At 42.5% G+C, this 13,831-nt stretch overlaps 1 protein-coding gene across 2 annotated transcripts in view; it reads right to left on the reverse strand.

The window, feature by feature from the left end:
- Positions 1–13,831, reverse strand: part of KCNQ4 (potassium voltage-gated channel subfamily Q member 4) — a 129,114-nt gene that overhangs the window by 25,931 nt on the left and 89,352 nt on the right. For both annotated transcript variants that reach the window (XM_087970513.1, XM_087970514.1), the window contains exons 4-8: positions 12,972–13,147; positions 10,394–10,519; positions 9,566–9,676; positions 6,228–6,323; positions 524–612 (exon numbers count right to left, since the gene is read on the reverse strand). In XM_087970513.1, the coding sequence (XP_087826639.1) occupies positions 524–612; positions 6,228–6,323; positions 9,566–9,676; positions 10,394–10,519; positions 12,972–13,147 (598 nt within the window). The remainder of the gene's footprint in view (positions 1–523; positions 613–6,227; positions 6,324–9,565; positions 9,677–10,393; positions 10,520–12,971; positions 13,148–13,831) is intronic.

Genomic DNA, 13,831 nt, shown 5'->3' on the forward strand with positions numbered 1-13,831 from the left:
AGGTAGTTCAAAAGAAGGTCAATGGGAACAAAAAGGCTGAAGGACACATGCATCCAATTCCCATGATTCTGTAACCTAATCTTGCTTTCCTTTCCGAAAATTTAATTAATTAGACTCTGGGAAAATCTAGCATTTTGGATTGTGGGCAGCTGCTAAGGCTGGCTGACACTCACCTTGGACCATCACAAGAATATCAGGCACCAAATATCCACCATCTACCACAGTATAGATGCCAGGCCTCCAAGGCCATCATACAATCTCCATTAATTTCTCTGCCCTGTTCTCCCATAAAGTGACTCACATATTTCTCTGGAAATGTGGCAGAGGCAAAAGAGGCATATTTAGCCCTACCAATTACTTGCACAAGTTTGGCTCACTCTGATCTATTTTCCCTACTCCGGCCCATCTCATTGCAATTCCATTAACTTGCTCTTTCCATTTCCCTGCTCATGATTTCCAAGGAACGCCTACCCCCAGCTCTAACTGCCATCCCTCCAAACCCCCAATGTAACTTCACACATACCTAAAAGATGGAAGCATGCTGTCATAGTAACACCAGGTAGCAGTCAGGTAGGATCGGTTGATGTCTGTGGAGTAGAGGCGCCAAGCAGCCTAAATCAAGGAGGAAGGACAGGAGAAGAGACAGAAGTCAGAGCTAGACCAACTGAAGAGGGCTTCTTCTCCACCCAGCCTTAACAAAGCAGGTGTCATGGATGGTGGGCCCCAATCCCACCCCTTGCATTCCTTGTTTGATGCATTTCCTTGGTGAAAGAGACCAGGGATTCCCAAGGGAAGGCTCAGAAACTCCAAGGAACAAAGTTATATGCATAGCACAGCCAGAGACAATTGGAAAGTCAAACTTGAATGAAGATATTAAAAAGAATTTAATTAAAAGATTAAAGCTTCAAATAAAAGCATGATGGCCGTAGCTTGCTAAACTCTAATCCTAACTATAAAATACAAGCAGTATTTTTCCCAGTGAGTTGCTTTTTGTCATCATCAGTCACCATCATCCTTAAACACATCATAAAGGGAGCCTTACCAAGAAGTCACATAAGTAAAGATGACAAAAATACAACTCATAAATATGACAAATTTCAAAAAGATGCAATAGCTTAAAGAAATGGCAGAATCCAGCTTCATAGCCCTTAATAAATACTTTTTTAAAAAATCAGCATGAAATATTGCTATGGTTTTCTTTGCTGGTTTTTCTGTCAGCATAGAGAAGCTAGGAGTAGGAGAAGAGTTGTAGGCAATAAAGAACTGGCTCCAAAAGAAACAGAAATGAGGTGGTGCTGCCACTCATCCCATAGACCTAGTGAAGATACAACCATCTTCACAAATCAGGATCCTGGTGCCTGGTGCTTTTTTCTCCTATTCTTCTAATCAGCATCCTACTTATAGTGAATTACCCAGGTTGACCTTCATCCTAATCTCGTCACTGAAAAACTGAGGCTATGGTTGGAAGTGGCTCATTAAATCAAAGTTAAGGGGTAATGTGGTATCCGTTGGCTAGGTTGGTTGTCAGTATGTATGTGAAACATACTGAAGGGAAAGGGAATAAATATTACTCTGGCAAGTCCTGTAGTAGATTTACCAGATTGGATATTTCTAAATCAGAAATCCACAGACTATGGTACAGGATCCACACAGGTCAAAAGTGGAGACAATTTTTTCCCCTTGAGTTTGACAACATCTGCATGACCTTGTCAATTACTATATTTTCTGAATTGGACTCAAACAAAAAACTCCCTTTTAAGTAGGTTTCATCCCAGAGATGGGCAAAGTTGGTGCATCTCCTGAAGCTTTGCCCTACAACCCCCATCTTCCCAACCAACAAGACCAGAAAAGCCTGCTTCGTTTCTTTCAACATCTCAACACTAGGCTGTCTCCATTTCACACCTCTTGGAGGACACAGGCCAAGACAAAAGCAATGGCGTTGATTGGACCTGGGGTGTTCCACATATTGGATTATTACTAGGAATGTGTGGATACCTCCTCTCTCTCTCTCAAGAACTCTCAAATTGCAGCCACTCTAAATGTGGAGCTGGTTCTGCTTAGTTTCTTATGGCTGATTGAAGGAAGGCGGGGGGAATTCCTTTAGAGATTAATTATCAAGGAGAAAGAACAAGCAGACATATCCTGACCTTTCATCTGCTTTGGAAAAGAGGGCTATGTGAATTGGCCAGTGGTATCAGATGGGAAGAGGACAGCATCCTCACTCAGGAAAGAGGAGGCCAGAGCTGTGTCCCTAAGATAGTTTTGTGTGCCAAAGCAACTGCGTGCATCCCTTTTGTCTTGCCCACATCCATTTCCAGCTGTTGTTGTAGGCCTCTCAGCCCAGGAGTTGAATGGCAGGGCAAGGCTGCCAGAAGGAGACCTTTTGTTGCATGGATTCTCTGGACCACAGAGATAACGTGGTGTCAGAAGTTCCATCTTTCTGACCACAATAGGAGAGGAACCAATCCAGACAGGAGAATGATAGGGAAGAATATTGCCGGATCAGAAGTAATTCTTCAACATAAGAGTGCAAAGCCAATGAAAGAGAAGCCAGAAAAGCAGATCTGGATTTGAGCTTATGGATGGGGAAGGAAATGGGACTGGAAAGGAGGTCATGGCTTAGGATGGGGCTGAGTGGGGAGTGCTATATCTACCCCTGAACTGTACAAACCATAACTCAAAGATGGAAGAATAAGGAAATACTCATAATGAAACAATGGGTTGTGAAGGTGGCAAAGCTAACAGACAATGCAAAATGACTTGTTTGACTAAGGAGTGAACAACAGTTACTTTTAGAGAAGACTGGAAACTCTTTATGTTTTTTCTGCTGAAAATGGACAAAAAGGAATCTGAAACTTTGGGATTATTGATGAAAATGTTTGTTTATGGAAAAAGAGAATCAAGATATGCAATTTGTAACTGTTGCAAAGAAGATTTTTTTAGTTACCTTTCTTTTTCTTTAGTGATTCTTTAGTTATCTTTCTTTTTCTTTTGTTATCATCCCTTATTATTTTGTTTTTTTTATAACTTTCTTTTTTCTACTTTCTTTTTTGTATTTCCATGGCTTTCTAAATCTTATGTAAAATGTTCTCTTAATAAAAATTGTTTTAAAGAAGAAGCAGCAGCAAACTGCTAACTCAGGGTCTCAGCTACTTTTGGAGGAAGGCAGGGGGTCAGGAAGACTTCCAAGGAAATTTTAGAAATTTACTTGCTCAGCAGTAGAACAGTGTGCTTTGCAATTATTCTTCCAAATGCTGAAGAGGTTGTCAAAAAAAAAAAAAAACAGTAATTTTTTAATTTGTGGTGGTCATGTGATATACCCCTTTGATGTGTGTGTGGGGGGGTGTTGGGGTTTTTTTTTTTTTTGTTTTTTGTTTGCAGATTTTGCAAATTTCATCACTAAGCAAAGACTTGAACGCTCTTCACTTGGCATTAGACTTATTAGACTTCTTTACAGTACCAAACCACAAGCTTAAAAATAAAGAACTTATTATCTGTAAGATTCTAAATAGATATCAAAATAGATTCTATTTAATTTTAGCAGCAAATAAAACAATAATTATGCAACATTGGAAAACTCTACATAATGATTGAATTGTGGATTAGCAATGCCTGTTCAATTGCTAGATTAGGAAAAAAAAATCTCAGATAAATTAATGAGACTTCAGAGACAAAAAATAGGGAGATATGTCTGCCACCTTGAGTTGTTTGTAAAAATAATAAAGGTGGGATAGAAATAAATAAATAAATAGAACCCCACAGTTTTATTGGATGTTATGATTTACCTTAATAGCAATAGATTACGCCTTGGTATAATCTTTATTTATGGTACATTTTTATAGTATAGTACCCATCCCTTTGTTCCTATTGTAATAGATCTTTTTATTCTACTGTCCTGAAAAAAGTCAGAAGTCATCACTGTTTCCCCTTCTTGCACTTCTTTCTATTTGTATTTTATCGTATAAGGAACTTTAATATTTTTAGAAAACATCATAATAGATCTTTTTTGCATTTTATATAGCAATAGCAACTTATATACATACCACTCCATAGTGCTTTACAACCCCCTCTAAGCAGTTTACAGAGTCAGCCTGTTGCCCCCAATAATCTGGGTCCTCGTTTTACCCGCCTCAGAAGGATGGAAGGCTGACTCAACCTGGAGCCGGTCAGGATCGAACTCCTGGCAGTGAGCAGAGTCAGCCTGCAATACTGCATTATAATCTCTGCGCCACCATATATCTTTTTTATTTACATCTACAGTATGATAATTACCTGATATTGCTTTAAAAAATATTTTTAAGTTAAAAACACAATACGTCTTGCCTTGAAAGCTCTTAGGTCCCAACTGGGGCACTCCCAGTTAGAAAGGCCGTGTTTTGGGATTCAGTCAAAGAGTGAGGCCTGATGGAACGTTTCCTACATATTTACTTTAAAGGGCAGTATTAGACAAAAGGGCTGTTTTCTTTCAATTTTTGTGGCTTTTATCCAAAGATTCTACGGATTTCATGAGGGACTTTATCCACAATCCTTTGCAGAGAACCCCACTCTTCCGATCTTTGGTTACTGCTCTGCCAGTAAGACATACCCAGAGTAAAGTCTTAACTCAACAATGATAGGAAACTAACTAGCAGAATAATTTCTGTCCTTATTACCTATCCCTATTCTGCCCCCCAACACACACACACACCTGTTTTTCCAGGCAGTTCTAATCCCTTGACTTTCCTCCAAGGAGAGAAATGACACAGCTAGATGATTTTACTTACCCTGAAGCTGCCCTTGGACAGTGTCTGAATAAGGTTGTGGGGGAATGGGGGAGGGGAGACTACTTCATCACTAGTACAGCTAAGGGCAATTTAAGGTGTTCTCACTGCAAGGCTGGGTGGGGGGGGGGGTAAAATCAGGGTCTGTTGGTGCAAGTGGGAAGAGATGGTGGAGCTTTCCCATGGCAACGTACAGAAGGGTTGGGGTGGGTGGGGACGGCCTTGAAGACAGAAGAAAGGGTTGCCACCAGGGTAAGTATCAAAAAAGAAGGTCTTGAAACCAGGCCAAGAAATTAACTTGAGAAAACATCTCAGACAAGCCCCTCCTTAGTTTACCCTGAAGGAGGTGGGCAAGCACATCCAGGCTTGCAAAATTCGGTTACTATAAGTGTTACAATAAAAATAGTTCAGACATACATAGCCTTCTTTCTTACTCCCATCTACCTTGTAGGGCTGACATGTGGGCCCTTCTGCGGCTCTGCCACTTATTTTATAGGTGACACTAGGTCTCCATCTCCTCCTGTAGCCCTACCCCAAGTAAAAAGTTCAGGAATGAAAGAGCTACAGGAAAATGTAAATCTGACCTGTCAATCAAACCTAAACCTTTCAGTGCAGGTAACAGACAGAGCCACGTGCCTCTAGCATGTGCCAGCTGCTAACTGAATGGCTAAGAGAAGAAAGGAGCTTTGCGAATTCTCTTCTCCTGAAGAAATAAAATTTTCATTCAAATAAAGAGAATTGTGGGAATATACCTCATAATTCCAGGAATGTAGGAAAATAAAATAAGGATCATTGAGAAAAACCTTAGGGATATCTGCTATCCAATGTTTCTCAACCTGGACAACTTGAAGACACTTCAGGTTCCAGAATTCCCCAGTCAGCCTTGCTGCATGGAGAATTCTGGGAATTGAAATCCACACATCTTACAAGTTACCAGGTTGAAATACATTGTGCTAGAGCAGGGGTCTCAAACACAATTTACTTGGGGGCCGCTGGAGGCAGAGTCTGGGTGAGGCTGGGCCGCATAATATTATACTTTATATTATACTTTATATTTATATTATACACTAATATTATACTTTCATATCACGGTGGGGGCCACAGGATATCGTCCTGCGGGCCGCAATTGGCCCGCGGGCCACGAGAATGAGACCTCTGTGCTAGAGAGAGAGACAGACAGACAGACAGAAGGGCCAACTACCACATTCAGACATACATGTGTAGGAACATCATTGTATCTGCAATACTGAGAAGAATCCAAGGCTGTGCTTTTCACAAATATACATGAGTTTGTTAATATTATCTAATAGTTCTGGAATGAAGCTATAGAGCACAAACCTGCAGTTGCTTGCAGAAAGAAACTTATTCAAACATTCCTTGGCTTCTAGCACTGAACACATTCTTTAAACATAGAGGGAAGGAGGAAAAAAAAGAGGGGGGAATCCAGGATCTTCCTTTTTGACTCACCTGGATCAAGTTTGCTGCAGGTGTCCTTCTCTTCTCAAAATGTTTTTGTCGATGTTGCTCTTGGACTTTGAGAGCAAACCCTGAGCCTAGAATTCCCTGTGTGAAAAGACAAGCAACAATGGACCTTTCAAAACAGCAGTTCAGTTCTAACTAAAAGGAAGTTCTGAGAAATTGGGAAATTTGTACTATTTGTTGAGAAAATCCAACTACCGTATTTGCCGGCGTATAAGACGACTGGGCGTATAAGACGAGCCCCCAACATTTCCACTCAAAATATAGAGTTTGTTATATACTCGCCGTATAAGGCGACCCCCACTTGGAGGCATGTTTTTCAGGGCAAAAAGTCATACGCCGGCAAATACGGTAAGTTGTAACACTTGGGGTATTCTGGATATAATTCTTGATTGACACCCCCGCCCCTTTCCCCCAAACTTACAAAGCCACCAAAATGCTTTAGAGAGGCAGCTTCGCCTTTCTCAGGCTGGCACTCAATTCCTCTCCCTTTCTTTGTGACACCATTGAGCGATCTGCTTTTTCAGGGGAAAATAAATAAATAAAAATAAAACTGACGAAAAACAGTCGAGTTGTTTCTTAATATCTTTCTACCTCCCCAACCAATTTGTCTCCAAGGGTGCACCACACTGATTGCGACATTAATTATTTCAGAGAGAGAGGGTGGGGGGAGAAATCTTTGCTTCCTACTGTGGCTTTTTCCTGCGCATCGTTTTTTCCCTTGGCTTTGTGGTTGTTACTTCTTACAGGGAGGGATAATGAAATACCCACGCTGGGAGAAAGCGGAAAGGATGTCTATTTTCCTGCTCACTAACTTTCCAGAAAGCGTCGAGTTCCTACCCGAGACTTGCCAAAAGTCCAGTTCATTCATTTGCTACCTTTCTCCAATGAGATCCAGATCTGTTTCCACAACGCGCTTTAGGATCTTATTTTATTATCTTATTATTATCTTATTAGCCTTGCTCGGTCCATCCAAGAGAGAAGAAGGCAGACGGTTTTGCGCTCAGGGAGAAAGAAAAAGAGCCTCTCGCTCACGCTGCACACTGCCCCCCTCCACCCCAGCAACGCTTAGGAAAAGAGTTACACAAGCATCCTTTCCAGAAGTGAATCGGGGGAGGATTCGGAGCAAAGGCTGAAACCGGGAAGAGAAAAATTCCCAAAGAAAATCGTACGAGCAGCATCCCATTCCTGGGAGAAAAACAAAAACAAAAAACACGAACTCTTCCGAAGCACAAAAGCAAGGATGGCGCTTTCTCAGCTTTGAGCTGCGTCGCTGCTCTCCCACCCCTCCACTCGTCCCCACGTGCGGCGAAGTTTCTGCCACTGGGGGGTGGAGGGGATGAAGGAGGTGAGGGATGGGGGCAAAGCCTGGAGCCTGCCTGTCCGCTCGCACGAGGCGGAGTGGGTGGGTGGGGAGGAGGAGGAAGAGAGACTCCGGCTGGGCTTGAAGGGGCTTCGCAAGTTGCGGAGCTCCGCCCCGTCGCTCTTGCACCGAGTGACAACAATGTATTTGCCGGTGTATAAGACGACCTTTGTTATATACTCGCCTTATAAGACGACCCCCACTTGGAGGCATGTTTTTCAGGGCAAAAAAGTCGTCTTATACGCCGGCAAATACGGTATCTAGGATGGTGAGAGGTCAAACGTCTAAGCCAAAGAGATTCCCAATATTTCAGCATCTTTTCGGGGGCTAAAAGACTTTCTAGATAGCTGGATCATAGGGACAACCAGTGCACAACTATGAAATTCTTCTCCTTTTTGAAAAAGAAAGACAAAAACTACAGATAATTATCAGCAGCTAGCTATCTAACTTGGAGACAGCCACTTTGTTACAGTGGTAAAGGCACCAGGATAGAAACTGGGAGACCAAATTTTAGTCCCGCTTTAGATTCAAAGCCAGTTGGGTGACCTTGAACCAGTAACTTTCTCTCAACCCTAGGAAAGCAGGCAAGGGCAAACCATTTAAAAAAAAACCTTGCTAAGAAAATTGCAGGAAGCTATCTTTCTATTAAGAAAGCTAACTTGGGATGATCTCCAAAAAGCTAAGATGGGTCTAACTTGGTTACTCTTTGAGTGAGAGAGTTCTTGAAAACCCCAGAGTATATTATAGAGTATATTAGAAAGTTTAAAAAATATCCCAGAAGATTAATGACAAACCATTAAATACATGCATTCATGTAGTCACCAGGAGTCAAATTCAAGGAGCCTTTCTCATTTTCTCTAAGCAGCTCAGAGTTGTGTGATTGAGATCTCAGCTTATTGTATCCCTAAACAACCTTATGAATTGATTATAACTGAGACTGGTGGGATGGTGGAATCACTGACTAAAGTAGAGCAGCGAGTTTTAAAAAAAGCATGTCACACAGAGTTGCTCTGTTGGAGGAAACATCCTAGATGAGTTTAACAAGGCCTTATTTACTGGTTCCCAAGAGAATGTAGCCACACTGACAGGATTCTTGTAATATGGATGATCAACAATAAAGAAACTGCTCTAGCGTATTCATGAAATTATTCTGGTTTCTTGTACCTGATAGATGGGCCTGAAATTACCTAGTAAGATTGCAAGATTGAATGAGAATTTGCACGTAGATAATCCATGTTCTCTGTCACAACCAATCTACTACCCTGATAGTAGGCAACCACCTATCCCTGGAGTCTGGCCTAGGAGATTACTAGCAATTCCTGCATCAAATGAGGAGAGCACATCTTTCTCCTTCTGTCCTGCCCACTTTCTACAATTGAGAGCATTTTAACAAACTGCATCATTGTTTGGTTTGATGGCAGCAGTGCCTCAGATAGAAAGTCCATACAGAGAATGGAAAGGACAGCCGAGAAGATTATGGCAAGCTTGCTTCCTGTTCTTCAGGATACTGCTTATAAGTGCTATGTGCTTATAGCTCAAAGCATTGTCAGAGACCCCCACACACCCACTTCATGGTCTGTTTCTGTTGCTTCCCTCTGGGAGGAGGTTTCAAAGTATTTCTAGTAGGATTCTGTAACAGCTTTGTTCCCTATGCCATCCATCTGGTAAATTCACAAGATTTGTTTCTCTCACCATGTTCATCTATATATCCAAACTAGACTGTGTTGTTTCTCTGTGTCATCAAATATATGTGGGTATATGCATAATTTTATTTATTTATTTGTTTATTTGTTTTATTTATGTTTTCATGTTTATGTAGTGTGTATTGTAGGTAGAGACCCTTTGAGGGCTGTACGCAATGAAATTTTATTTTAATATATGCTGATTAGTGTACATTTCAAGTGATAATAAGGTTATTCTAAGTTTCCCGAGAGAGTCGGAAGTTCTTCTCATGGGGACTCACCGCAGGAAGGGCAAAGAAGGAGATTCCCAGCAAGGCGAAGCAGGCTGTCAACACCCGGCCCAGCCATGTTTTTGGAACCTTGTCCCCATAGCCAATAGTGGTGAGTGTGATCTGAAATCACAGAAGGAGATACCAGATAAACTTCATAGGAACCTTCTCCTATTGATTGGTTGATACCACGACCATTTCTTTCCTGGCATCTTCCATCCCTCTGGACCAACAGCAAAATCCACTGTTCCTGTGTTCTAACCCAGCTCCCCAAACACGACAAAACCTCTATAGTTAAATAAATGTTCCCTTTATTAGGACCGCCAGCAGCCCTGGCAAATGTTTTTCTCTCATTGCAGGGTACAAATCCGCCCATCCGGAAGATGAATAGTTGTCTGCCACATCTATTCATCTCTGCCCCTTGCCTTTTATCCTCAGAACTAGGGTGGGGCTTCGCTAGCAGTGCTGGGTCTTCCTTCCCAAGGACCAGCCCAAAGATTTCCACTGCTCTGCTCTCCTCTCCTCTGCCTTCTGCGCATCCGCAGTCAGGCACTGGGCCCAGCTGTTCCTCCTCTTCCTCATCAGCCACCTCCAGACCTGGGGGCTGTTGACTCTCCACCTGAGGGCTGACGGCCCAGGCTCTGCCCTCTCTCTCTCTCTCTCTCTCTCTCTCTCTCTCTCCCAGCTCCATTCCCTCTTCCCCCTTGGAGTTCCTGTGCCGATCCTGGTGTTTTGGGTGGCTTTCTACTATTCATTCCCATGTTCTTAGGTTTTCAGTTCTTCCGCTTGCTTAGCAAAAAGAAGGGGGCAGATTTTTTTAAAGAGGGGAAGCACACTTACCGTACCCCACCACAGAGAGTCTGCATAGGTGAGAAAATCATCATTGGCATCTTTTTCCACCAAGTAAACCAGGAAAGAGGAAAAGATAAGGACAAGGAACCCAATGTACCATGCTGTGATCAGCTCCTGCCAGAATCCACCAGAGAAAAGTAGATTTCAGCAAAAGAAACCATAGAGAGAGGACAGAAACTTGCCTAAGGATCATCATCACCATCGTCACTGAACTCAAAACAGAATGTATCGTACTCCTTCTTCCCATGTCATCCACACAGCAGCACCCTTGTAGGCAGCTTGGTCTACAGGTAGCCCTCGACTTAAAACAGTTCGTTTAGGGACCATTCAAAGTTACAACGGCACTGAAAAAAGTGACTTGTGACCGTTTTTCACGGTTACGCCCTCAGTAGCATCCCCATGATCGTGTGACCAAAATTTGGATGCTCGCCAACTGGTCCATACTTATGACAATGGCAGTGTCCCAAGGTCAAGTGATCCCCTTTTGTGACCTTCAGACAAGCAAAGTCAGCAGGGAAGCCGGATTCACTTAACAACCGGGTTACTAACTTATTAACTGCAGCGATTCACTTAACAACCATGGCAAGAAAGGTCATAAAATGGGGCAAAATCCACTTAACAAATGTCTCTCTTTACAACAGAAATTTGGGGCTCCATTGTGGTTGTAAGTTGAGGACTACCTGTACCAAGAACTTTTCTGGCCCAGCTCACTAATTTCACCACTCCACCACCCTGGCCTACTGGAAAAAACTAAGGAAATGCCAAAGGCTTCACCAAGTTTCAGTCTGCATACCTGAAAATTAAGGGAACAAAGGAGCTAATAAACCCCATTTTGTCTCTATTTTCCTACACCAAGGAAAAGCACCTGAGTTGTTCATACATTTGCAGGTAGATAAGACGCCAATAGAAGTGACAGGGTCATTGGACAGGTGGGTAAAGTTGGGAATTGGACACGAATGCCAACTAATTGACAATGTCTCCTTTCATCCCTCATACTAATACATGATTGATGATACAGTGCTAAATAAAATGCCAAGAAAGATCACTTTATCAAAAAAAAAAGAGAGGAAAAAAGCACTGCCTGCCTAAATCATGGAACATTCCTGTATTACCACAGACGCACACACATGCACACACACATGCACACCTGGTGATTCCCTGGGGCATTTGAGAATTGCAAGGTTTCCCTAGGGAACGATAATGTCACTTACTATACTTTCATCTGTCTCTTTCTAATTAATTCCAATTTGTAGATAAAATCACACTTATGGAGAGACCCTATCAGATCTGCACAACACTTGCACAATCCCTGTTCAGTGCAGGTTTCCCAATTGTGCTTTCGCAAGGTGCTACAGTAACTGCATGTCCATCTTTTCTTGGTCCCAGGGAACTACTGGATATTTTCCACCACGCACCTAGAACCACTCAACATTGGCATAGGGATGGGAAGTCAGGCTGCAGACTAGAGTGGAAGAGTCAATGTGAAAGCTAGCTTTCTTACAAGGAGGCATGGACCTCATTAGAGATACCTCCAGGAAATCTCAATCATTTCCTCTCAGGAACTTGATGCCTCCCTTGCAAAATCAGGACCCATGTGGGATTAAATAAGTTACAGCATGCAGAGACAAGCAATCTAGTTCTGACCAAGATCAGCTTCTACAACCAGGAAGAATCTAGGTCCACATGCATGCAGAGATTGAAATCTTTTTTTTTTTTCTCCTGTTCTTTCGTAATGGATTTTTCTATTTTACTCCTGCTGGCTGACTGGTGGCAACTGGCCTGTGTTTCCAAAATGGTTCTCTGTGTAGTCCTCATCTTCTGCTTTGAGAATTTCAACCCTCATACCTCATCACTCCAACATAACTGGAGAATATCAATGAGAATGGAGCCCAAAGAGGATCACAGTAGTTCAAAAGACAAACAGTCCCATGCACAAGAGAACCATTACCTCCATAGGTTGCATGCAACAATAATTTGTCAAACCAACCAATGAAACAATTGTTTCTTTCTCATAGCCTAATAAGGGCTGGAAGTACTTGCTGATTGGTCAACATTGTCAAATGGAACAAAAAAAATGGGGTATGGAAAGTATCCTGTCAGATGAGGATGGCAATGAACAAGGCATTCTGGAGAAGAGCATAACAGGTTGGCCTAAATATGAGCATGAAGATTCCTGCTGGAAGAAAGAAAGTCTGTGATATTTTACTGTAGAACTTGTCGCTTCCTGATCTCAATGTGGAATCATCTAGAACTCAACAGGAATCCCTCTGCTTTGCACTGGTGGCCCTCCAGAGCTCTGTAGAATTACATTTCCCAGCAGCCCTTGGCCAGTGTGACCAGCAGTATCTCTGGAAACTCTGGAAAGTTATGGGTTCTCCAGTCTTCTCTGCTTTTACACAAGCACTTCTTCTGAGATGAAGCAGATGTGGGGAGAATCCCTGAACTTCCTGTTGTGTCAATACCCTCTCCCAAAATGGAAATAGAACAAAAAGCAACTGTCTTTATTTCCATCTTTGAGAGCAGATTCCTGTGCATTGCTTGGGCTGATGTGCCTCCAGGGACTCACCTTGCTATGGGCATAGACCACTGAGCCAAGAAGCTTCCAAGTACCGCCACGGCGGTCCATGCGCACCATGCGTAAGATCTGCAGGAAGCGCATGCTGCGTAGGGCCGAGGTAGCAAAGATGTTCCCCTGGGTGCCAGCTGCAATGACGGCCAGAGAAGCAATAAAGACGATGAAATCTGAAGCACAGGAAGAGAAAGGAAAGACAGGGCAACTTACAATCTGTGATCTAAGCAGTAGCTTGATGGGTGCATTGCCCGGACATCAGTTCCTTGGGTGCAAAGCAAAGAAACCAACCTTGAAAGAAGAGCTAAAAGTGACAAATTCGGTCAAGCACACCCTTACGCTTGTTGTCCTCTATGGGAGTTGTCCTCTATAGAGATGGTGCCTCTGAATTAGAATTAGCAGGTGAAAAAAATAGGATGTTCTCCACAATACGAGGTTGCTCTTCTGTGCCATTTGGGTAGTTCTGAAATCCCTAGGAAAACCTTAAAATATAAATTAGCTTGGTGGACTTAAGTATCAGTCAAGGATTCAAAATCAATAGTCAAAAACAACTGTGGTCTGAAATAGCCTCTGGGTATCTACAGAACCATGGCTAATCATGAGAGGGGAAAATGGCAGCTGGAAGATGGAAGACACCACCTCTATTACCATGTCACAGAGCAGAGATATCTGAGATTACATCAAGGTTTTTGCACAATAAAAACATTCCATCTTTTAAAATCTCTTTGGAGTTAATGGCTGGGTGGAAATAATTAAGGCTTTTCTTAACAATTATGCACATAACTATCAGAAGGACAAACCCAGGCTTGAGAAGAAGATAATTCACTTGACCTTGGGGGACCAGGTGTGTTTCTGGC

The sequence above is a fragment of the Notechis scutatus genome, chromosome 8 (genome assembly GCF_049901735.1).
Source record: "Notechis scutatus isolate UNSWTSFEM ecotype Mainland chromosome 8, rNotScu1.2, whole genome shotgun sequence".
Lineage (NCBI taxonomy): Eukaryota > Metazoa > Chordata > Lepidosauria > Squamata > Elapidae > Notechis > Notechis scutatus.